Below are 26,352 nucleotides of genomic sequence, written 5' to 3' on the forward strand. Positions count from 1 at the left end.
AAGAAGCCAACTTCCTGACCTCTACAGCAATTCAAGTGCCAGTTGCCAATCCCAATTTTAGGCACTAGTAGCTTCTGGATTTTTTGCACCTCTGCCATGCAGTCCTATGATATAGTTCTTACCTAAATTTCCTGTACACTATAGAACTGTGGGGGGAGGGGGCAGCAGATTCACTATCATGCTTTTATTGCTAAATAATTTTATCAAACTGTAGGGTGCACTGAACTTTTATGAAAGAGCAAAGCACCAGCTTGTGCAGGTCCCCAGAACACATGGACTGTAATTAATTCTAACTTGCATTTATATCTGTTTGAAGGAGAAGTCAGAGTGTCACATTTGGAAGCCCATGTTTAGTTTCAGGGAAGTTGATTGCTGAGAGGTGATTCTACATGTGGTAGTGACACCTTGTGGTCTTGTTAAAAGCATGCTAAATTCAGAGGACTGTTCATATTTATGGCAGCACTGAACACCTAAAGGTGAGAGGAATTCTCCTTGAGGGTCTTCATAAATGGGATACAACAGAACTTGCATATTTCTGACCACAGAACACATGCAGCAATTTGGCAGCCTTTGATAATTCTCTGATGAACATCTGATTTGGTGCCAGTGCTAAACAAGAACTTAGTAGTGATAGTTACACAGGTTGACAATACAAAGTATTCCTGCAGAACCTTGCCAGAAGACACAGGATGCTGAAACACTAGGACCTGCCAAGTGCATCTAGCTCCTCAGCCATGAGAGCCAATATGCCCACTGTGCTCTTACTCATCAGCATCTGAATCTGTGTCAACACACATTCATGTCACAGTAAAGCACATTTTTGACATATAATTTATCAGTAGGAACGCCTTTTGTTTCTCCGTTGCCAGTGAGCATTTTCTTTCTCTGGCCCAAACATTCATCAGCAGGATCTAAAATTGTGCCTGGCCTTGGTAGCTTGCCAAGATTTGCAGCAGCCTGCTTGCCAATGACCCTGATTCTCCCTCTGCTTGGGGAGGGGCACAGTGACCTCTAGCATGTCAGGCTTGGGAAAGATTCCAAAGTAGCAGAAAGTCCTGGTTGTTCAACAGTACTGCAAGGGTAAACCCCTGCTTTTCTTTCAAACTCTGAAGCAGGCCCTCAAAATTTTTGGACTTACAACTCCCAGCAGCAAAGGCTGAGGGATGATGGAAGTTGTGGGTGAAAGCTTGTAAGACTACAATTTACTCACTCTTGTTCTAGAGAAAGGTAGGTGACTTCAGTTGTGCAGTTGCACTCAACTTCCGAAGTGTGCCTTGTTACTGCTTCTGCAGTCTATCAAAAGGCAGGAAAAAGCATACCTCCCACCTTGCAGGCATCCATATGCTTGCCATTGGTGAATACAATTGTGCAGCCCGGCTCACCACCAACCCCCCAAACCAAACTGGGTTCTGATTTGAAATTTCATTTCTTATACAACTGCTAAAGGCAGGTTGCTTACCTGTAACTGCCATTATTTCCACATTTCCAACAGGACTAATTTAGAAGTAAATAAGAAAAGGGAACATCTTTGTTTCTATTGCTACTTGTTTTTCAGAGCATGGACCATTCTGACATCTCCAAGTCTCTTCCACACCTGTTACCTCCTCATTTCACCACTGGAAACTCATTTCATTTCTATACCACCCAACAGCCAAAGGCTCTCTTAGGCATGAATACAGGAAAAAGCTATTCTAGAATCTCTTCTCAAGGAAGAGAGTGTCAAAGTAGTGAATAAAAGGATTTTATTTAGGAAATATTGAATATGGTAATAAATGTTCAATGCAGCTGTTTCATCCATTGCTTAAATGACTGAAGTAGGAGTGGAGTGGGACTTCTTACCTTTTGTATAAGGCTCACAGTTAAAGCTTTAAGAATGCTACAGTAAGGAATAATTTAACTAAAACTAGGAGGTGCCAGGAGGTAGGGCCTGGGAATTTCACTAATGGATTCCCTATCTTTTCTCATCCACTTTAAAGCACTGGTGTCAAGCTTCTCAAAATAATGTCCTGTAGCAACTTGCTATTGTCCAGAGGTGACTCTGATTCACCAGTGATTTGCTACTTATCCATCCTCTCACCAGTTCCTTTTAGATTATTAGGTAATATTATTTCAGGATAAATGTCTGGCTGCTGGGAGGGGATAGAAAAATAGCTGTATCCTACACAAAGTAAACTCTCTGAATCTATTATCACAGAGGGATTTCAGTTTCTCTGTCAACCTGAGTGGTATTCTGAAACATGGGATGCAAACATTTCCTTTCACTGACTAAAAAATCCAATGTTGCTGGGAAAAAAGTTTAGTTCCCTCACACAAACATTCTAACGACTTTTCTCAGTTTCTGAAGACAAGATCCTGCACCCCATTTAGGCTTCAAGACAGAGGAGAATTTCACTAAGTAGCATGTACTGTGACATGGAAGAAAAAGCAGAAGACTCTAGTAAAACAGAGTTTTACTAACTCATACATAAAGGCTACATTGGAATGCTACTGAAGTACTGCACACCTTCAGAAAGCTTACTAAACTGTCATTCTTTAAAAGCAGGCAAATCCTAATTTTATCAGTTAGCACCACTTCCTAATCAAAGGAAACTGCCTTATCCCTGTTGTATTTCAATAAACCTGCTTCAAATCTAAAATTTAGAGGCCCAATAAACAATCACTTTTTGACACTATTCAAACTATGGATGTACCACTGATGTTTCCTATACCATTCTCATTAAGAACATTATTATTATTATTGAGAATAACTTACTAATAGGATAAAAATATACAATTAAATGTACTTAATACCTGCTAACAGTAGCTATTACTATTAGGTAATAGTAGATATTACGATCAGCTAATAGTAAGTAGTAATTAATACCTGTCACTTGGAGCTTCTTTAGCTCCTAAATGGTTATTTTATTTCTGAGAGGGGAATACACAATGCTTTAGTAACATTTTTGTGATGATTGCCCACAATTTTTTTATTTATTTCTGGAAGTACTACTTTGGGTAAATGGCATAAAAAGAAAGGAAATATATGCACATTTCTTCCAATGGTTAGAAGTATACAGGGTGTTACGTGCTAGCGTTTTTATTTTCTAAGTGTTCTTTCTCCATGGAAGGTAGGAATCCTGCAGTGTTGGAATGCACTGTACCCCATCTATATGTTAAACAGATACAGATGGATAGGAGTGAGAAGGTTTTGCTTGAAACGGCTCCTTCATTACAATAAGCACAAGCTTTGAAGCCCATTATCAGACAATCTGCAGCTGTGCTACTCCTCTCTCTTAGCCATGCAAAAGGCTCACATATGTACTATTCAACCACTACTGTCAAAAGCATAACAGCAAAAACTGGAAAACAGGAAAAGCTTTCCATACAATTTTAGAAGAAATACAATCAATAACTAGTTGCAATGCCTCCCTCGGAGCAATAAACAACCACATGTTTACAGAGACTAGAGATTACTCTATGAATCCAATGGGCCACGCCTATGTCAGTGATGTTAAGCCCACCTTAACAAGCTTATTGTGTCATAAGCATTCACAGATAACAACATGCACAGAACAACACAGTTGCTGATAAGGTTGGTGTGTTGCTTTCAAGGTACTTCCCACTACTAGTTAGCCTGGAAAGTGCCACAGCATTCACTGGTTTTAATTTCACAGAGTAAAATGGCTATGCACCTAGAATTTATTCCAAAAGTAAAAGCACATACTGTACAATGAGTAATGATTTCTCCTGGATGGGTTATGGAGTTATCAGGCACTCCATCAGAAGAGATGAAAAAGAAGAGCAGAACCATGCAAACCCTCAAGTAATATTTAGCAATAGCTACAGATAGGACCTCTTTGGATCTTACACCAAATTGTTATGATAACTGCCAGTGAGCTTATTCAGAAAGGTGATTCATCTGGACTAAAATTCTTAGCAACAGAAATTAATGTTGGAGAAGCAGATGAGATAAAAAATATTGTTCAAAATCTAAAAACTATTTTTAAAAAATTCAGGGACTAAGGAGTTAATACCTGCCTCCTTCAATATATTCCTAAAAAGCATTTCTGTCTAAAGCAGATTTGATCTATGCACTGCACAGGGATGCTAACCTGTCTTAAATGAATTAAGTGAGCTGGACAAGCTATGAGGAGATGCGGGCTTGTTTACTGACTTTTTGGCTTTGGGTTGATATAATGATGAGACTGAAAGCAGGCATTTGGCCCATACTCTCTTTTCCTTGCATGTATAAAAACCTTTTCCTGCTACAGGTGGAACTCAACACAGGAATCAAATAAACATGAAATCTTCCCTTTTCAACAACAGACTTGTACTGGGCGTAAGGGAGCACTTGTCTTAAGGCCTATTTCTAACCTCACTGCAGGCACAATCCAAGTAAACAAATGGACAGAGCTATGGCATCCATCAGCAGAAAACAGTAGTGTCTAAGGAATGTGTTTGTGTCCTAATGAATTTGCATCCAGACCTGATGAGAACCACAGGTTCACAAAACAGAACACCACATTGCTTCACGCTATGTCAGAGCGCTTTGTTTCTTCCTATCATGATCATTTTTATAGTTAAAAATTAATCTCCTGTATGCCAGAATTAACAAGTGACTACAGTGTCACAGAGTCTGTGTAAGAACCTTTTATGTAGCTTTGTAAAGGTCTGTAATGTCTCCAAGTGCTCTTCGCTGCCAGTCCTGGTAACACCATAAAGATCAGCCAACACATCGACATCCCCTGTAACAATGTCCCCCCCACACACACCTCAGCTCTGTCATCAGACAGCTTTCTTTATTTGGCAAGCTCTTCATATAGTCAAAATAGTTGTTTTTGAAGTCCCAAACATGCAATACTTCCAACTCAGGGAAGGTTTAAACTTGTGTTCGCTACGTCTTATGATATTCCCAGTTGTAAAACAGCTATTCCGATTACCAAGTTTTCTCTCTCTTAGCTCACACACTTCAGTGCTTGCATATAGGATCAAAAGTTATCCAGAAAGCATGTCTGCATCCTACAATAACAGATGGCTGAAATTTAAGGGGAGGAACTCTATTTCAGTATTCTTTTCATGGGAGTATAAGCCAAGTTACAGTGAGACCAAATAGCTCAATATGCATTTCGTCTGCCCTGTCCTAAAGTCACAGCAGTTTCACTAATGATACCTGTAAGGATTTCTTCTATCCCAGCACCATATGAACCAAGGTTTTGAGGTTTACTGACATAAGGATGATTCCCAGTCAGAAACTATCAGGCTGCTACAGTCTCACACAAAATTCCCAATTTCCTGGAAATTCCAGTTCCTGATTTCCTTGTTCCTACAGGAGGAAGGAACAGGCAAGGCAGTGCATACAATCCATGATTAGGAGAGAGGAACACTGAGATTTTGACTGAGCAGTCCCTGTAACCAGTTACCAGGCTCAGACTATTCAGACCAAATCTACTGACAGCTGATGTCAATAAAAAAATAAATCACACAAAGTCCCACTATTTCCCATATCTACACTCTCCTGAAGGATTTCAGTGTGACATGATTGTAAACAGTTTATGATCAGCCCAGTGCTATGCCCACAACATTTTGGGCCTACCACTCCCAGCCTAATAATGTACAATACATTCACCAACAGAAATATTTTTTAAAAGGCAACAGGTTAAAAAAAATATGTAAACTGGATTCTGTTCCAAACACAAATATTAATACAAGTATTTTTCATTTTCTCCTATCTTTCACCCTGAAAAATATACCTGAGTTTTAGCAGTTCATGAAAATTTAACGTCCCTCAAACAGAGCCCCTTTAAGTTCTGAAGGAAATCAAAATCTCTGGTCAGAAACAAGCTTTCTAGTTTGAGATGCTCCCTCTGTGTCATTGTGGCAGCCCTGTGGCTGACTCAGGCCCAGGGCAATTCCATGTTAACTGAAAGCTGCCAAGGCACTCTGATCCACCAGACCTTGGAAGCCAGATGCTGCTGGGAAAGAAGATGAGGGTAGAAAGCATGTTCCCCTTTGCCCTTATCCAGTCACATGTAGGTGTCATCTTCTCTGAATTTTAGATTCTAAGAATCCTCTATTCTTAGACTAACTCTGGAAAAGAACAAAAATTGGATTGTCACTTTTGTGCTCTTAACAACAAATGCAGAAACATATATTTGTGCTGCAGTCCTATGTTCCTAAGCCCACTGAATTGTATGGGCCTTGCTTCTGAGTAGACATTATACTGGTTTGGTACTGTTCATGTATCCCCTATGCTAGCCCTTATATGATGCAATATCAAGCTATCCTAACAAAACTGCCTTTTACACCCACGGAGAACAAAGATCTTGAGCAACTTCATTAGCACTGGAAATAAATTATTTCTCATTGTCCCAGAAGGGATAACCAGAGAGACACTAGGTGGGTTCACAGATTTGGGCTAACAAGAGTGGAGGGCTGCTACAAGTGGTAGTAACATACCATGTTTTTCTTAACAGATGATCACAAACCTGGTTCTGTGATTTTCTGCCCACTCTACCCCATCTCCTGTGAGTTCCAACAACTTTGTCATGCAACCCAACAGTCGCTGTGAGCTAAATCTTCTTTGTTGTTGTTCCCTATCTATCTCAGCTGCTTCTCCCTGATTGGTCTACAGAGGTTTGGAGCTGGTTACTACTCCTTCCCCTCCTCATTGTACCTAGCTTTTTAACACACCTTATGGCTATGAGGTACAGAATACAAGTGTGATAGATAAATACTTTCTAGCCAATGTAATCCCCACAGGTGTTTAAATTAAAACATTTTTGCTGTGATCCCCTTCTCTATCTCTGCATTTATCTACTTTCCCCAATTCTGAAAGTAATCAGAGAAATGGGAATATCAAGCCATGTATAATAGTGAATGGATGCCTAGAGTGGCTCTTTTTGTTGCTCCTCTTTTCATGGGACTCAAAGGTGTTTCTTCACTGCAAACAGCAAAATGGTGCCCAGACTATCATGGTAAGCAAAAACCATGCGACAGATCATGGTTTTTGTCATGTTTTTCAAGACCCAAACAAGCCATACCGATATACCATGACTAGGTCTGGACAACATCAGACCACAATGGTAAAAAACTATTATTGCTTGTCACATCACGTCACATCATGTCATGTCAGTCAGTATCTATTTAATCAGAAGCAAGAACTATAGTGGTAATGTTGTTATGTGTTGAACTACATTTTTGCCTCAGGCACCAACTTAATCAGGTTGCTGTAGACAAGCCACAATCTCTCACTTCAGCCCCAGCTTCCCTCTGCATCCCTCAATTGGCAATAATGGTACTGTAACACTGGCCTGCCATATAGGGTTCTTGTATGGATTATGAAGAAGGGCTCTGAATAAGCCAAAGAACTAAATATGTGAGAGGTAGTTTGTTGTTAAATATAGTATGACTTGCTTATTAGCAAAAAACAAACAAACAAAAAAACCCCCTTAGCACATGCAAAGATACAGAGGATCTGAAAAGAATGGTTTACTATGGGCTCTATTCCTTCTCTTCTTGCATAAACTGTGACAAGATTTACACCTTTGACATTTAACAATAAGCAAAAGTTTCCCCACTGATTTTGTCCTTTATTGGCACTTACTTGATCTAGAGGCAATGCAGGTTGTTTCTGTGGTGGTGCCTCTTCCTGGGCTGGTGTTGCTGTAAGCACCTTCGGGTATGGGGCTTGCAGCTGGTGCATGTGCATCCTGGAACCACACAATCAGAAGGAAACATTAGCCACCACGTGCCCTGTCCTTTGCACACAGATTGCCCAAAGGCATACGTTCCTGAACTGAGAAAATCATTTGCTGCAGTGGGGCAAATGTCATGTTTGCAGAAAATTGTTGTTGTAAGGATAAAATAGAGTGGAGGCTACCTCACAAGAGGACAAAAGGCTGAATATAAATGCAATGTAAGAATAGTAATACATAATAAACCAGCAGAAACATCCTCTCTGAACATGAAAGGTTATATGAGAGACCCTTTCAGCAAGATAATGGTCTGTGCTGTTCATAATTGCTCGCAGTTCTTTGGAGTCTTATCTTAAAACAGTAAGCACAATTCACCACTTTTCCCACCTCCCTGTTCCATGGAGAGCACTCTTACCCTGCTGTCCTGTACATATCTGGGGACAGTCCTCCCATGCCACCTCCACGTCCTGTCTGTTCCATCATTAAGGCCTGAAAGTGCCCCACACTCTCTTCCTGGCACCGGTACAGAGGTCCTTCATGAGTAAGCCCATTGGCTTGATTAGCGTCTGGATGATGCGACAAGTGAGCATTCACCGGTGGCCCATAAGCTCTGGTCTGGAAGTGACTGGCTGGATGCCGTGATGCATAAGGTGACCCTGCCTGCAGCATGACACCATGTGGTGGAAAAGCAGATGGACTAAATCCAAGCCCAGAAGAACTCAAAGGTGGTGGGGGAGAGCCATACAGGTACTCTCCTGCTGCAACTGATCGCTGCCTCTTGGTGGCTGCATTATGGTTGTCCAAATCAAGAAACTCTTTGGGACTCTCAGATCTCTCTTGGGACTCATCAGGTTTCTCAGCCTCTGGTGACAATTCTTGCCCACTGCTTGAAACCTCTTTGGTGCTTGCCATGTCCACTAGATTAGGGGAAGTCAGAGCAGCACTAAGCACCTCACAGCCCTGCATGCCACTTCCCATGGTTCCTCTGTCTGAAAAAGGAGGTCTGGTCAGAGGTGACTGGGCAGATGGATGCCCCGTAGGACTGGACTGAGGTGGGAAAGGCCTCTGCCAATCTGAGTAACCCTGTGGGCAAGTATAGTAAGGAGGCTGCTGGTAGTGGTGATAAGAAGGGGCAGGCTGAGGCTGGTAAGGATATGGCACTCCCTGGTGAGGACGGTAACGAGGGAAAACACCATGGGGATTATTAGGTTGAAAGCCCCGAACAGAAAAATGCTGGGAGTGGGACACTGGAGGGGGCTTCCCTCCCATCATAGGACTGAATCCTTGCAATCCTGGATTAATGTGGTATCGTGTGGCTGAATTTGGATACTCCAAGTTGGGCATGTAGAGAGGAGCAAACTGACCAGAGGTGCCTCCCACTGGACTGCCATCCACACCAGCAGGAGCACTGGCACTCTGTCCCATGCAAGGCACAGTAGTTTCCAAAAGATTTTTCCCCCCAGTACACTGGGGCTTCTCCATTATATTAGCAGCCACTGATTTCCCCTCTGAACCACTGGATGGCCTTTCACCATTTTCAGGCACAGGTCCTCTTTCTGTTGTTGCAATGTCCCTCACACACCCCTGGGCTACTGGACTTGTATAGTTACTCTCCACTGGCCATGTGTTCTTGCTCTGGGTTGCTTTAGAATCATTTTTAATTCCAGAGTCATCTCCCTCCCCTTCCTGTGTCAAGTTCTGCCTGGAACAATCCATTTGCAAGGGAGGCTTGGAATGAGGTAGCAGCTTGGGGTATGTCCCTTCTAGGAGGCCAACACACTGGGTTTTCTGTTCCACTCCTGTTGGAGGCTCTGCTGCACAAAGAGAAACAAAGACAAATCAAAGGGCATTTCTTCCATATAACCTAACAACCTAAACAATTAACTGTAATTCTAAGGCTGTATATTTTTCCCTCCAGTACCTCAAGGCTTCTCCATTATATTGCTTGAGATGAGAGTTTAGGATAGGAGCATGTCTGTTTCATATATGATGCTATTCTGTGGTAAACAGGCTGTGTTGGAGACGTGAATGCACGCAACATAACATGCAAACAAAAACATACTGTACTTTATGCGAGTGTTATTCATCACTGTCTCTCTGTGCTAAGTATATAATGATTAGTTCTACATATTCTATAAGCTAGCTGTATGTGCAAAAATATGTTCTTGAAACTAGGGAAAGGGAGCTTGTTGCAGGTGGCCTGATTCACTCTTGGAAAGGAAAAACTCTTGTCTCCTAAGGGTACCTCTGTGAAAGCACAGAAGTGAAGAGCCCTGAAGTGAGCTCAAAACCTGGAAGTGTTAAAGGAGCCTCTCTCTAAAGTTTAGGAGCAGAAGCCATGACTGTGCCTGAAGCTCTTGTTTATGTTCAACTGCATAGATGTTTCTTTAAAATAAGAAACTACAGGTAGAACGTTATACATAATAAGATCATAATGTGGCTGAGCACTATTATTTCTAATACTCTTTGAATCATCCTAATTGTACTGTGTGTAGAATATGTCTTGCTTGTTTTACTTTGCAAGGTCTTTCTACTATTTCTAGCACTATTTTACTTCTAATATTGTGTGCATACTAAATATATTTTGTGGTGCCACTTTGTATTGTCTAGATTGAGGGGTGCTTCAGGGATCACAGTGCATCAATTGTAAGAATTACTGAAGGCCAGAACACTCATCTGGGACTAAGTGCAGTATATCTATATGGCCACAGTTTTCTTTCTTGTACGGGTAAGACACAGATGTATGTGTTCAAGTATGAGAAATAAGTTAGTTTGATGAAGCAGGAATCGTTCATCAATTTCACAAGTATTAAGAGGGAGTACACAATTCTGCAGGCTGACTCCAGTTAATATTATGTTTGCAAAAAGTCAGAGCAAAACACCTATTTTCTCACAGACAGCTATAAATAGAGCAGAAACATACTAAACAAAATTTATCAGACTGACTATAAAATGAAAACTAAGCTAGACTGAGAAAGGCTGTAGTATTCTGCACACATGCTCCAGACATCAAAATGCTATGTGAATCATAATGCTCCTGTGCCATTTGATAGGGAGTATTTTCCTGTATATTTATCAAATCAGCCTTCTTGTATTCTGCTAACCTTCATGGTATTCTACAAAATCACAAACTGTGGACTAAGGCCACAGGAGGGATAACTATCACATTTATATTAAATATTAAATCAAGATTTATACATGGCAAAGCATCAAATCAGACAAGCCCCTAAGTACTACAGAAAATAAATGAGCTCAGCTGGTACCAAAGCAAAGCAATGATATTCTATTACCTCGGTTGTTCTCCATCTCTGTCGTCTGACTGGAGTCCTGAGAGTTTCCATTTCCTAAAACTGGTTTTGGAGGCTGAATGTTCGTAGATGCCACACGTGCCAGTTGTGGAAATGGTCCAGGTAAGTGTGGGGGAGGAGGCTGTCGTGGGTGATAAGGCACACCGGGTGGGCATACCCGAGAGGACAGCTGCTGCATGGCAATCATCTCTGGACTGTCCATCATGGAATCCCCACCCTGGGCTACTCTCTGCATTTGAGGGGGAGGCCCAAATAATGAGGCTGGTAGCTGTTGCTGCATTCTCTGGCCAGATCCTTTGCCTGCTTGTCGGATATATCCTGAGGGCGGAGCTCCATGAGGTAGGAAATTGGATTGTTCAGTCCATTGACCAGGTGGCAAAGGTGGTCTCAGTGCCCGAGGTTCCATCATGTGGCTCAAAGCACGTGGGGGCATAGGGGGGCATGGGCCCATTGGAGGTTTCTTGTCTACTCCCAGGGCCATCTGGTTTGCTGCGTCATGGCTTCCATTCCACACAGCAGGATGTGCACGGTTTAGGTATTTATAGCTTCTGTATATATGGCCAGGAGGAAGCTCTGAGGTCTCTGGTTGTCTCATAGGGGGTCCGTTGTGCCTTGGAGAAAGGAATCCTTGCTGGAACTGTACAGGGGAATACATACTGGCCTCTGAGGGTGGGACACTCATTCGACCAAGTTGCAGAGACCCAGGCTGAGGACCTATTGTGGAGAGATGCATTGGTCCTGTACACACCTGCTTGTCTGGAGCAGGAAGTCGATGTCCTCTGGGGTCATTTAATCCAACTGCAGGCTGAGGAAGGAAATGGAAAGTAATGACAGCCCCCTCAAAAAGCTCCCTTGTGCTGCATTTGTTTGGAAAAAGTCTTCTTTCAAAGCTAATGGGAAGCATTTTTCCAAGCCTAATTGCAGTATGTGTGAGTATACTAGGGATACATCTGCAGATGAAAGAATGAAACCTCTCCAGCTGTGACCCTTGTCCTCTTGACTGCGCAGAGAGGGACAATCACATGTGTGTATGCATGTATCTGTGAGGGGTGGTCCTGCTCAATTTAGCTTCAACTATGCTCACTTTTTGTGGGTGTCTATTGTTTCTCATATGCATCCTATGAAAGTTCCCTGAAACAGTCTACAGCCTGTAGGCCAAAAAAAGTTCCTGCACTGCAAATCTTCCTGATTTTGTTATCTGTTTCACTTACCTGTACAACAATCCCAATCCCTAAACCCATTTGTTGTCTTGTTCCTTGTTCAAATACAGAAACCCCCACAGAAGGAGCAACTGTAATAAAACCAGCTTGCAAATTGAGTCATAAACACAGAATTTCAGTTTCCTGACCACAGATTTACATGTAATTGGTATACACACAGGTGGAAGTGCAGTTTCTACTACATGTCTTACCTGCATGGCAAAGTGCTGGTGCTGTTGACCTGGCTCACTAGGGTGTGGTTCTGGTACTCGAGGTGACCCATATGGTTTTGCTGGATCAGCCCCATGTAGAGAGCTAAATGTTCCTGGCATTGCTGTTCTCTGAATGAGAAAACAAAAGTCACAGGTGAGGTTTGGTCAGAAGTGGAGCTTTTTGAATCGCAATCTTCAGTCATTTCAGATAATGGAACTTACCCTTAACTTCAAACTATAACAATAATAGAGTTATTAAGAATTCAGTCGCTCTACTCCTCCTTTTCTTCTTCATACTCTTATTAAAAACAGTTATCCCTTAGCAGTGTAGGAGTCAGGAGTGATCTAAAAGTTCTCCCATGGGCCACCTGATATAACTGCAGGAATCTCCAAACAGAAACACAAGCAATCATCAGTGGCGAAGGCTGGTTGCCTAGTGGATGGAATGTCAGACTGGAAGCAGTGAGACTCAGTTTCAAAGCTTCACTAAGCCAGAAACCCCACTAAGTGATGCTGAGCCAGTCACACATTCAGCATGACATACCTTACAGGTTTGTTGAGAGGAGAAAATTTGGGACAGGGGACTATATATACTACCCTGATTATGGGTAGGATAAAAGTGTAATAAATTAAACAATTAAACATTTTCTTTAAAGTTTGGCATTGTTTAACTATTTTTATAATTAGTTTAAACATTAAACCCCTTATTATTCTTAAGACAGTAACACACTATAAATTCTTGGCCATTATTTGACCACTTGATTGACCAAATCTTGTTTGACCAGTCAAGGCCATGGAAGATCAATGCACAAGAAAAGCTGATGAACCTTCAAGTCGGCAGAACCAAATATACCTGTGCCTGAAAGAACATCACTTTCCATGCCCTGCCTGACCTCTCTGTTCTTGTGGAAGATAAATCTAATAGAGAAATCATGTTACTATGTCTGATTCTCAATAGATAAATGACTTCAGAAGCAAAAAGATGCAGCACTCTAAGCACCTTAGGCTCAAATGAGACAATAAGAATGGTATTTTCCCTGCTTACCTCCTTCTGCCCATCTAAGATTTTAAATCCCATTTTCCCCTAACAATAGGCTATACACAGACTTGTTGTGGGGCAGCTTTGCTGCAAGACTAGAAAATCTAAAATCAAATTCATATGTAAAATATAGCTATCAAAGGTATGAAGTTCCATAATTTCCATTTTAGAACAGTTATTCAAAAATAGAATTTGACTGGATGTGAAAGGCACAGATATGTGTAAGACCCACTTTAATAATAAACATGCTTAAAGGGGCTCCTTTGAAGGGGCTTTCCCCTTCCTTATGAACTTTACTTCTTTTTTCCTATTATTAAGGATGACCATAGCGAGTGCGGTATGGCCTCAACACAAGTCAAATCAACTTTTCCTTGCAGTTATGCTGCTCATACCAAGGGGCTGTGACTGATCATCACATCTGAGATTGGGTAAGGTTTTTCTGAAACCCTGCCAAAAGATTTTTCTTTCTCTCTGGTTGGCCCACTGGGCTACTACTCACCATCTGCCCAGGATGGGATACATGGTTGGGTGCGCCACTGTAGTGGTGTGAGCGCAGGAACCCTTGCCCATTAGAAGAGGCTACTTCTCCAGAGGGCTGAATTAAGCTGCTACTTGGATCCTCTACAGAAAAGGAGAAGGAAGATGAGGAAGAAGTGGGAACTCGATGTTTTGCCTTGTGTGGTGGAAGTTTTCCTCCATTTTGTACGTGTGGCTGCTTTCTACCAGATCCTTCAGAATCTCTGGATCTGGTCCAAACATTTCCTGCAGTAGAACGTATAGCCCGACGACTTCTTTTCTCCCGCTTCCCATCCTCTCTGATCCAGAATTCATCATCTGTGTCTCCCTCTTCTCCAGGGAAGTGCTTCATCATTGCCCGGTGGAAGCATCTCTCTAAGTTATAAGCCATTTTAGTGTATTCTGCAAACAAATCAAAGAAACTGAGTTTCATAGGTAGAAGTTTTCTGAAGACTTAACGTATTTTTCACTCTATAAGACGCACCTGACCATAAGATGCACCTAGTTTTTAGAGGAGGGATTCATGGAAAGCTTCCTGTTAATCACAGGCACATTCCCCATCACTTTCCCATGGGCTTCATTAAAAGACGGGTTGCCATTTGAAAACACACACCGACCTGTGATTAACAGTTCTCACGTGCGCTGGAGGAGGGGGGCAGAGCAGGGCGCGCCGAGCACGTGCCGGCCAGGTGTGGGGCAGCCAGGCCGGCAGCGTGCCGGCGGTGGTCTTCTAGGTGGTGGGGTGGCAGGTCTTCCCGGGCAGTGGGGGTGAGCAGTCCGTCTTGCTGTGCGACTGGCGGGTTAAAGCCCACGGCTCCTCCTCCTCCTCACCACTCCCCCTGAGCAGCACAGCTCTCACCTGTGCCGGGGGGGGTGGGGGGCGGAGCAGGGTGCGCCAAGCGCGTGCCAGCCAGGTGGTGCCATGTGGTGCAGGCGGGCTGGCAGTGTCCCGGGCATCGGGCACACACACATTTGCTCTATAAGACGCACAGACATTTCCCCTTATTTTTGAGGGGGCAAAAGTGCGTCTTATAGAGCGAAAAATACGGTACATTTCTCTTTTGATTAGATCTACACCTGAAATCTGGGCTATTCCCCATCTGTGCTTCACAAAGTTCATTTTAAGCAAGAAAGAAAATGCAAGCAGAAAGCTGGAAAACAGAAGACCTTAAGTCCTAGGGTTTTCAACACATCACTTCACTTCAGTTCTTTATTTTAAAGAATTTTAAACCCATATGGGTTCAAACCATAAACCCTGTGATGTGTAAACAGATAATGTACATATAGCAAAATTGCACTATACCTCCAATTTACAGTGTTCTCGGTGCTGTTCATGTGCTTTTAGCTCTAACAGGGGCAAGGTTCTGCACCAACTAACAGAGGTGGAGTTGCTAAGAAAAGTCCCTGCTTGCAGCTCTAGTCTAAGGTATCTTAAGTTGAAATAAAGCAACACAGAGCCAATATTGGAAAGTGTTCGGAATGAAGAATTATGGACATTTTTTTCTTCTTGTATTTCAGTTCCAATCCAGCTATGATAGGCTGGAAAAGACTTGAACTGTTTCACAACTACATGCATTCATAAGCTAGAGCCCGTATTTCCAAACACGTACCACTATTTTCACCATTGTATTTAAGGCAGTTCCTGAACATGGTCTTCATGTCACCCACAAATTCCTCCTTGGTGTAGTATTGGCCACCATTCAGTTTCTTCTCCATGCTTGAGATATCCATCGGAGCCTGAAAAATACCACTGAAAATGTATTCATTATATTTACTTATTATATTTATAGCCCACCTTTTTCCTGCAAGGAACCTGCGACAGCTTACATAATCTTCCTCTCCATTTTATTGTCACAACGACCATATGAAATAAGATGAGGCTGATAGCAACAGGTCCAAGGTCACCCAGTGATGCCAAGTGGGGATGAGAACCCAGGTCTCCTGAGTTCCAGATGAGTACTCTAACCACTATACCACACTTGCTATTTGTTTCAAGCTAAGTAACAGACCTTGAGAGTTATACTAATTCTTACATAGAAGTCTTTTCATTTCCTCTGATGAGCAAGGCACATTTCATGTCATCATCTATAACCCTCTGATTTATATGCAAATACAACAGACAATACATGTTACATACCTTAATGATCTGGTGGTAATTTGGGGCATAAGATTCATCAACTGGCTCCAAGAATGGCCAGGAATCCTTGTGAGCTTTCACCACATCTAGAACTGTCAGTAGCAAAAATATGGTCAGCTGTTGCACATAATAATGGAATACTATTACCTCAAAAACAAACTTGCAAAGTTAAGACCTGGAGTGCAGACTGACCTTTGTACATGGCAGTGAACTCATCATCCAATTCAAAGCTGAAGAAAAGAAATTCACAAATGAGTGCAAAGTCTCTTTAGCATTCTTTCAACTCTGGCTTGTATACATAATGCTTAACACTGAACAGTCAACTTCAACTGAAATCACTTCCAAGTCTTGCTCCCACCCACTCGTTTTTTCATCCCACTTCATTCCTCCATAGCTTTCCTTCTCATCAGGAACAACCAATTGTTTTCTGTGTACATTAATGACTTTTCTGTATTTACAGACAACTCAGTGCAGCATACTTACAGGTCCTTGGTCTTTCTGTCATCCCTAGCAGGTGAACTGGGATCCAAATGAGAAAGCTCAGGAGGAAGTTCTTTCCCCTGGGCCAGCAGCCAGGCCCTCTCTTCTCGGAGCTTCCTTCTCTTGGCTCGTTCTACAGATGGGAAAAGTAGCCATTGCGTTCCTGAGAGACTTCCCTGCAAATCTACCAAGTAGTTGCTCACTTGCAGCTTTCATGAGGGCATATGTACTCCTGGGTATCAGTACCAGAATGTTCTCATCTTTTCAAAAGAGCCAGGGGCAAAGTTACTGGGGAACCAGAGCAGGAGAGTACTATTACACTCCTGTCCTTCTTGGGATCACCCATAGGCAACTGCTTAGCTGCAAGGTAAACAGAACTCTGGATTAGGCAGACCCATGACCTGAGCCTGCATGGCTTTTCTTACATAAGGGGACTCCAGTAGAATCTTGTACCCTTGCAGCAAAGCTACTACTTGCCTCTGCCTGTAATATCTTGCTTAGCAGAGTACATCAGATGGATCCAATCATCATAAAGAGGCCAGCAGTTTACTGTGTCCACTCCTGACCAGGTAAGTAGCATGAAGATGCTAGAAGGGAGATCTCCATTGTATCAGAAAGAACCAGTCAGCTTGCTCATGTGGTTGTGGACAATCATAACACAGCCACAATGCAGTGGGATAGTATCTCAAGGAAGTGGTCTCTGTGCAGCTAGGTGAGCATGTACAGGGAACTCATTTGCTCTCTAAATGCATGAAGATGCTAGAAGGGAGATCTCCATTGTATCAGAAAGAACCAGTCAGCTTGCTCATGTGGTTGTGGACAATCATAACACAGCCACAATGCAGTGGGATAGTATCTCAAGGAAGTGGTCTCTGTGCAGCTAGGTGAGCATGTACAGGGAACTCATTTGCTCTCTAAATGGGAAACATTGCTATCAGATGGCATCAACTACAGGATGAATCCCACCAGGGATGCTGCTTGGTAGTACCCAAATTATTTCACATATTTGCATACACTAACTTACAATATACATATACAAATTTAGAGCGAACATACTTTAAATGTTATAATGCTTAAAATGGAGAGGAGGCAGATTCCCAGACAAGCCCATTTTAAGTGCAGGCAAAAGCAAGACCTTTCTAGTCTTCTCCTATTTCCCTCTCGTATGTCTTGCTCCATCCTATTCCAGCCCAACCCCAACAAAAGGCAATGGCCCCTTCTATCAGCCTCTTCTGCTACAAAAGCTAGCTCTTCTCAAGTCTGGCTTTGTGCTCCCCACTGTAGCCTCTGCCATCGAAGTACAGTAGTAGTGAATGAAATTAGGAATGAAGCTCGCCTCCAAGGTATCCAGGGTCATGGAAAACAGACCTGGAAGTGTGGTGACTGGCCAAGGCCTAGCAATAGTCATGAATTCCAGTCAACTGTGAGGAAGTAATTTTGTGTGACACTTCTGAGACAACAGTGGTCCCTACAGTATAGAGGCTAGCTATCCGTGTAACGGCAGGCTGGAGTATGAGAAAAAACAATAACGAAATGGATTTTAACACACAAATCTTTTGCTATTTCTTTATAATGGCCAGCTGGGATAAGAGATTATCATGTGATGAAGTCTGGTGCATTTTTTCAAAGGTAAATATAATAAAAACTATATAAATGACAATCTATATATGGCTATTATTTAGAGATCAGTACCCAAACAGAGTGAAATGTTGAAGAGATATTTGTAATGTCTATAAAAATAAACTATAGACAAGAAGCAACTGGTTACTTTCTCTTCCCCAACCCCAAATTTCAGAATGGATCTTGTGCCTGTTTCCCATCCAGGAAACTCCATCTTTTTAACCCTCCTTTCTATTCTCACTCCTTCAGCAACAGTGGTTGGAAGGGCATCTCCCCACACTCATGGGAAAAGGTTTTCAAAATGTTCAAGCTTCCGTTTCAAAAAAAAAAGGGCATTCCATTTCACATAGGTGATCTACATGCCTTCCACTGCCTTGACTTTCTCCTCCATTTCTCGTTTCCTCTCCTCCTTCAGCATTTGTTCCTGCTCTTTTTTCTGAACTGCCAGAAGGACCTGACGTTCCTCCTCCTCTTCCCGCCGTCTCTGCTTCTCCATTCTGCTGAGCACCATTGGAGTAACCTGTAGAAAGGGATAATTCTATCTGCTTATTTATTACTTTTATGTCTGATCTTTCCTCCAAGGAACTCATGGCAGCATATGCAACCTCTTTCAGTAGATTAGGCTGAAATATAGTGATTTGGCCAAGATTATCAAGTGTGCTCCATGGAAACTTGAATCCAGTCCTAAGTCTGACCCCCTAGCCAATACAACATACTGGTTCTCCACCTCAGACTGCATTAATATCATCACAGAATGGCCTCTCCCTTTAATTCTTCCATTGGTCTTATAAATGTACTTTCCTATGACAAAATCAAGCTAATTACCAAAACAAAAATATTGTTGTCAGTTTTCAGAAGCTCATATCCAGTGTTGACAGGTTTCAGTGTGGTGGTGTCTGTCTGTCTCTGTCTCTCTCTCTCTCTCACACACACACACACACACACACACACACACACGGTCTATCAGCCATGCTTTAAAATGCAGAATCAGTTATAAATGCTCCTAAGCTCCTAAGAATGCAGAAAGAGGCTCAAGTAAAAAAATATTTAGTTCTAAAATACATTTGAAAATGTATAACAATATACACACACATGACCAAGGTTTCAAATTTATATTAAAATGTAACAAAATATAAATTAAAAATGGAAAAGAACACCATTCAGCATAGTTCATAACAATCGCATTTGGTGCTAGACCTTTGTAGCTTATTCATAATTCTGTATACTAATAGCAAATTCATTCTCTGAGTAAATATCCTTATAAAGCCAATGAGGCCTGCTGATAAAGTCAATGGATAAGACAATTTTTCAGCAGGCCTGGAGAAACCACAAGAGAGGTAGGTGTGTGTGCATGTATCATTAAGGATGGAAGAACCCCCTCCCTGAAAAAAAAAACAAAAATCACAGCTGAAAGAGGAATGAAGGAAGGTGGACTCAGTGGGCACAGAATGCTGAGTTGGCTCTTGTGTGGGAGGGACCACAGGGAATGAAAAACTCTGCACAGTGCTACAGTTTGTTGCAGATCCCAATTAAGTAATTTTTGGTCTCCATTCTTGGCATTTGCAGGGTACTTCAATGTATGTCAGGACAGAAAGAAATTCCCATTCAATTCAGTGGGACTTATTCCCTTGTAAATGTGTATGATATTGCCACCATAGCTTACAATATCTGAAAGACAGTCAATTTAACTAGCATTAACTGTTCCCAGATCCTTATTAAACCATTCTATCTTCGCTGGTTTCAACTCAGACATCAAATACCTAGCAAAAATATTTTAGTAATTATGAATACACAAGAATGGCTTTTTGTCCATTTTAAGACATTTTTATTAAAAAAGTAACTAAGATGATATTATAGGATTCAAAGATATCCAGTTGAAACATCTCACATAATATTGATTACCATTTGATTACCATATGCCAAAGCTTTAGTGCTTTCCTACAGTTCTATTATATGTGATAGAACATCTTTACCTGTTTCGCAGTGACAACATTTGCTGATAATTATGCTTTTGTAGAGTTTTCTTGATGTGAAATGCTGCTGAGAGACCATGATGAAACATTTTTCTCTATAGCTATGGAAAACTGGGATTATTTACTGAATTAAAATGCATTATAAACCTTTCTCCTGAAAGCCTGAAACATTACCTACTGTATCAAATTCTATTAATCAAATGTACTATCTATTTCATGAAAAACAGAATAAATTCAGCTAAATTACGGAGTTTGTTCTGCATAGTTCTGTGAAAAATATGCATATATATTGTTTCATAGTTTCATTAGACACACTGGGAATGGGAAAGTATTGAAAAACTAAAGGGTAGCAGGAGGGACTGAAACTTGTATTAAAAACAAAAACAAGAACAACCCCAGACAATAAAAAACCACAAGAAGAAAAAAAAAACCTTTGAGGTTTTCATCAAAACCATCAATGTTATAAACTTGGATTTCCCATGGTTTGCATTGTAGTTCTGGTCAATCAGGATAGAAATCCTCAGTCTTTGGCATCAAGGCTGACATACTTTTCTTTACAAAGGCAGTTATACTACCAGCCGTCTATAGACAGCCAATATTTGCATCATCAAGCAACATTTTTATCTTACTTGCATAGCTGTTTAGCAGAGATCCCTCCTTAATGTCAAGAGGAAAGAATACTCTTGTAACTCTGCAGCAGTGGTTCACAATTTGCATACCTCAAGGCCCTTATTGAAAACCCCTTTTCTCCACTTCTGCCCCACATTTCCCCCCACCCCCACTCTTCACCTTCTTCTCCAGAGATCCTCCTATAGATCTCTCTTCTCTGCCATTGCTAGCAGTATGGCAACAGTACATCTGAATCAGGATCACTGGGGTGTGTGCTGCTCCTGACTCATGAGCCAGCATTGAATATAATCCTCTGGGCTGAAGAAATCATGCTAGTTTATAGGTTACAAGCATATAGGTTATAAATGGTCTCTCTACCTTAGTTCTTGCTAATGTAATGTAGCACCACAGAATCATAGAATGAAATGCTTCTCTATACAACACATTCCCCATGTTTGGAAAAACACCATGCCAAGCAGATGACTACGATAGAACCCTTACATCTACTTTACTTCTGAATGAAAGTGGAGGCTCCCATGACTGATTGCTTTGTCAACATAGCCAACGAGATATGTAGAAGCAGCATTCAATCATGGAAGCCTCCACCTCCAGTCAGAAGAGGCACAACCCAGACAGGTTTGCCATTTCAGTGAGGACTTTGGGACCATGCACTTCCTGAGAATTAATTATAATCTGGAGCCTCTGCACTACCCTTCAGGCCTTGGCCCATTATTCATCCAGAGAAAAAGCCTGTGTCTTAGTTATTATTGCTTCATTTTTTTTCACACGCCTACAAATAGGACCTGAGGGGGCAGTGATAAATTGCAGGGAAGGGAGGGTAGCTTCCTAAGTGCTTTTCTATTTGTGTTGTTGCAGAAATACTATTTAGTTACTTCCTTCAGTAATGACCCCATTGAGAATTGTCTGACATCATCACCGATCCCTGCCTTGCCATCAGCAACAACCATGCATTAAGGAAGGTACCCCAGGCCCCTGTTAAGTCCTCTAGCAGCAGAACACTTCAGTTCAACAAGGGTTAAAACAATATATCACAAGAATTAGGCTGATTTACCACATGCCAGATCCTGGGAGAAAAGTCCAAACAGAGCAGAGAAGTGGATACAAACACCTGCTCCTCACATCAGAATAAAAAGCATCCTTTGAGTGTAGCATTACCCACCAGGGTGAACATGTGTATTTGAACTAACACTACTTCAGAACCCAATCACACATCCCAGGAGAATAATTTAAAAAGAATCAGAGCAATTATATGAAGAGACCTTTTAAGTTATTTAAGCCCATTTCATCTGACCACTTACAGGAGTGTCCTCCAAGAACTTATTCAGATACAACATTACCAAGAGTTAAGGCTGTGTAATGGTAAATATAGTGAAAGAAAATTGCCAAAAATACACAGTCTGTCCTAAATGGACTTTCTAGGGAATTATTTCCCTGGACTTTCACATTTTTGTAAACAAGTTTTGTTCTAAACTTTAGACTGTTATAGAACTGGTGTCAACAAATAAGAATTGAAAGGGCAGCTAGATTGGTGAAGGGGGGCTGTTTCTTTAAATTCCAAAAGAGTACACCTCAGCAACCTAAATAATTTCTTCAGGTTGTTACATGAGGAGTGAGGTACAGATTGCACTACATAGCTGCCTCCACCTTGCTAAAGGCAGATGGTTCAATACACTTATCTGGTAAATGCTGCCTTCTACAGAGTCAGATCACTTGTCTACCTAGGCCAGACTTTTCTGACTGGTTGCAGCTCTCAAGCATCTAGGCCAGACTTCTCTGATTGGCTGCAGAAGTCTTTCCCATCAGCTTCTACCTGATCCATTTTCCCAGATCTATGGCATTCCTTAATTCTTAGCCTTATCCATATAAATATATGCACAATTTGCTATAGTTTGCAGCTTGGCTCACTTTTGTGCCTTAGCAGAATTAAAATATAAAACACAATACACATATTTAAAATGCTACAGTAGAAAGCAAAACAATTAGCAGCACAAGAATCAGTAAAATAGCCATAAAATCTTGACCTATGTCTCTGAAATGCCTACTAACACTACTAATGAAAGCATGGTGCCTACCTGTAACTGTCTTTCTTCAAGTGATCTTGGCCCTCATCAAGTTGATTACTGTTTTAGGGAATCCCCATTTATTTCAAGTAAATCTCATATACCATTCAGCTTAACATTAAGCTCTGTGGAACCCCATGACAAGTCAAGTCCCAACCCAGTCAACCTCTCCAGGATTCCATGAGGTCAGAGAGAATCAACAGGGTCATACTTCCAATGCTCATTCTTGGCAAAAGTCAACCTATAGGGTCAACAAGGCTGTTCCTGTCTCCAAACTTTGCCCAGCAAAATAATGTGAGATTAAGACCTTTTTGCATAATCCCATTAGGTCTCTATTCCCAGATCAAATAATGTCTGTGTACATATAACTGCATTTGTAAATACTCATCTTATTATCCTTCTCCCTTTTTTGTTCCTTGCTACTAAAATATAATTTTACATGGACCTGTCTTTCCTTATATTACTCCACAAAACACCATGGAGACTGATGACATTAAAAAGGAAAGGAAAGCCACCAACCTTTTTGACTGTTCGTTAGTTTGGTTCAAACCAACAACATTTCAGGAACTGGTTAAATTCAACATGAATCTCCCTCCAGCCCCCATATGAATTACCACTTTTCTGAATAATGGAAAAATGCAACAAAAGTACTTTGTGTGCAGAACCTGACAATAACCATGAGGCAGTGTTTTGTGTGATATGGGTGGAAATGCTGTTGGGCCTGAAAAATGTGTTTTTGAGGGTTTGCTACAGCGCAAGCTACATGCCTGCAACTGAGGGCATGGTGGGTTATGCAGAGCAGGCACTGAAGACTTCTGATCTCTGCCTTCTGCTCTCATGTCTGATACAGCACTCCCTGCCAGACATTCTATCTCAGATTTCAAGAATACAAGATTTGCAGCCCCATCTGCCTTGGTCTTGCCACAGACATTGCACAGCCCCCGTCTTCCACCTCTCTCTGTATGATTCCTACTAGGATTTCCGCAGCTTCTCCTTAATGAAGGTGCTGTGCAGAAGGTTTTTAATGAGGAGCTAATCTGAACCACCTGTCTTGAGAAATACCCTGAAGGATTAGAAGCCTACAGAACAATCACATCAGAGATTTAAGTAACATCTACATCTTGCAGCTAGAAGAAAAGTGCCATTACACAGATGTGATGCATCTTTAGAAACAAGGAAGGTTTTGTGCTGCTACTACAATCTTCCCAACTTCCCTGTGCCATGTCTTGACAAACTGTCCAACTTAAAGAGAAGCATATGTACAACTGCCCTTGACAGTCTGTTCTCCTGGAAATGTGCATGTTCAGAAATCCTCATCCAGAATAATTGCTGTTTCCTTTCCTGCTCTCCCCACTTAGGTAAAAAACTACATGGAGGAACTTGACCACAAACAGGAGCCCTGAAACACATGCTGACTGATGGGTGGCAATTAAATTATAAGTGCCATACAGCAAGCCAGCTACTGATTAGTACTCATTTGCCTGTCTGTATTCCAATTTCTGATTTTTGTTGCCACAAATAAATATACTCAATATTATTTCATGGATTTTTTTCTGTTGCACTCTCAAGTTTAAGAATGGAAATAAAGAAGATCTCTCCTGGGGTTCTTCTCTTAAATAAGAAAAGTAGTTCTTAGAGTCAAGACATAAGCTCATACTTTCACAAGGTTGTAATGAAAGAATTGGCCATTGTTTTGAAAAACCAAATTCCACAACCTGTATACATTATGCAAATTAAGCATTTCCCTGGAAGTTACATTATTTAAAGGAGTTCATTCAGCATTTTCTGTACAACCTCTCTGGGTGTGCTCTCACAGAATCATGTTCAGTCTCTTTGTAAATCTCTTTGGAACGCCTGCCATGAGAAGGTGATTCTACCTCTTAATCTGTTGACCAAAAGTGTGTGTTAATCTTTCCACATTATATCCCTGTAGTTTCCAAAATCCAGGAAAATATGCTACATCCTAAAGAAATCCACCCAAACTTTTCAGAGGTTATGACCCTCCAACATTTACAATCCCAGATTCTATTGGATGCTAGCTTGACATTCTTGGCAACCTTTCTCAATCAACCTTGCAGGTCCTCCAGGTACATTTCTATTCCTCTACTTTCCAGCTGAATAAAAGAAGAAAGGCAACTGGAAATGTTCCATGTGCAAGAGTAGTTTAGCAAGGCAGAAACAATTTGGCATGAAACTCGGGTTTAGGAAGGCATCGATTTGTAATGATATAGTGCAGGAACTGCCACTGTGTACCATCTTGCTTCCCAGATGTGGAATAAATGGCTGCATCTGCCATTCAAAGCTTTGAAGTGCTTTAACAGAGACCCTTGTTTCTGGGCTACACTGAAGCCTGGAAGTTTTCTGTGGTGATGACAACCAGATGGCTATTTGGGGGTTAGGTATAACGTCAAATATTCTTCCTAACCTGTTTACAGATTAAATAATGGTATTTCAGGAACATTATCTCTACTGCCAAATAACTTCAAGAATACCTTGAACTGATAACCGATAATATAAAATTGTAACTGAGAACATAAAAATTGTTTGTTTGCAATCATAAACTATATAACTGCATATCCACTTCTGGGTGAAGTCACAATGGACAAGTTTTTTTTCAGCTAGAAAAGTGGCTTATTATGGATTTTATCAAAATAACATTAACTATCCCCAAGATTCTTGTGTCAAAGCAAGTACATATTGAAGAGGAGCCTACTTTAAAGATCTGGAAGATTCTCACCAAAATAGTAAACTTTAAATGTAGAAATCTGGCAAATAAGCTGCTTGTTTATACTATCGGTTGGCAGAAACAGTGTCTGGGAGAAGTATTTGCTTCACTTTCACTTGTCCACATTTTGCTGTGTTACAACTTGGTACTGAAATGGATTTAACTGGCATTGTAATCACTTGATGTACACAGGATAGTCAATACTATGAAGAAGTAAAAGATTTTTTACTGTGGAACAAAAGTTAAAAACAAACTGGTACTTGTTGGTTGCTTAAATATCCACCCTCCTGGGGAGAAGCACCTTTGGCATCAGTTACAGATGCAAGTCTTCTTGAGCAAATGTCTCTTAGACTTGCACATCTGGATCCTGCAGTGTTCATCCATTCCTCCTGGCAAAACTGCTCCAGCTTTGTCACATTAGATGGGGGCTGCTGGTGAACAACATTGTTCAAATCTAGCCACACATTCTCAATAGCAGTGGTTTTCAACCAGCAGTCTGTGGACTGGCACCCGTCCACAGGAGATTTCCTGTGGGTCAGTGGGGGAGTGCATCCCACCAGTCGCAGACCAGCGCAGAGGTTGGCTGTGCTCCATCAGCTGTGCTCCTCAGTTGGCATCATGTTTGTGAGCGGTGTGCCGATGCTGCCAGGGGGACCATGGAGGAGAGAGAAGGCTCAGTGAGAGCCAGCTGGAGCCACACTGCACCAATTTTTTTCTCTTGTTTGCATTTTTTGTTGCTTGGTTTCTGGTTGTTCTGAAGAATTTTTTTCTTTTTTTTGT

General features: G+C 41.5%; 1 protein-coding gene across 1 annotated transcript in view; it reads right to left on the bottom strand.

Annotated features, from left to right (window-relative positions):
- Positions 1-2,889: 2,889 nt before the first annotated feature.
- LOC123016507 (cat eye syndrome critical region protein 2) overlaps positions 2,890-26,352 on the bottom strand; it is a 140,635-nt gene continuing 117,172 nt past the window's right edge. The window contains exons 9-19 of the mRNA XM_044416946.1: positions 18,548-18,704; positions 16,568-16,697; positions 16,277-16,314; positions 16,085-16,176; positions 15,558-15,684; positions 13,931-14,349; positions 12,393-12,521; positions 10,964-11,786; positions 8,089-9,487; positions 7,583-7,688; positions 2,890-6,066 (exon numbers count right to left, since the gene is read on the bottom strand). Coding sequence (XP_044272881.1) covers positions 6,061-6,066; positions 7,583-7,688; positions 8,089-9,487; positions 10,964-11,786; positions 12,393-12,521; positions 13,931-14,349; positions 15,558-15,684; positions 16,085-16,176; positions 16,277-16,314; positions 16,568-16,697; positions 18,548-18,704 — 3,426 coding nt within the window. The 3' untranslated portion in view covers positions 2,890-6,060. The remainder of the gene's footprint in view (positions 6,067-7,582; positions 7,689-8,088; positions 9,488-10,963; positions 11,787-12,392; positions 12,522-13,930; positions 14,350-15,557; positions 15,685-16,084; positions 16,177-16,276; positions 16,315-16,567; positions 16,698-18,547; positions 18,705-26,352) is intronic.

Source organism: Varanus komodoensis, unplaced genomic scaffold, assembly GCF_004798865.1.
Source record: "Varanus komodoensis strain SLA01 unplaced genomic scaffold, ASM479886v1 scaffold85, whole genome shotgun sequence".
Classification (NCBI taxonomy): Eukaryota; Metazoa; Chordata; class Lepidosauria; order Squamata; family Varanidae; genus Varanus; species Varanus komodoensis.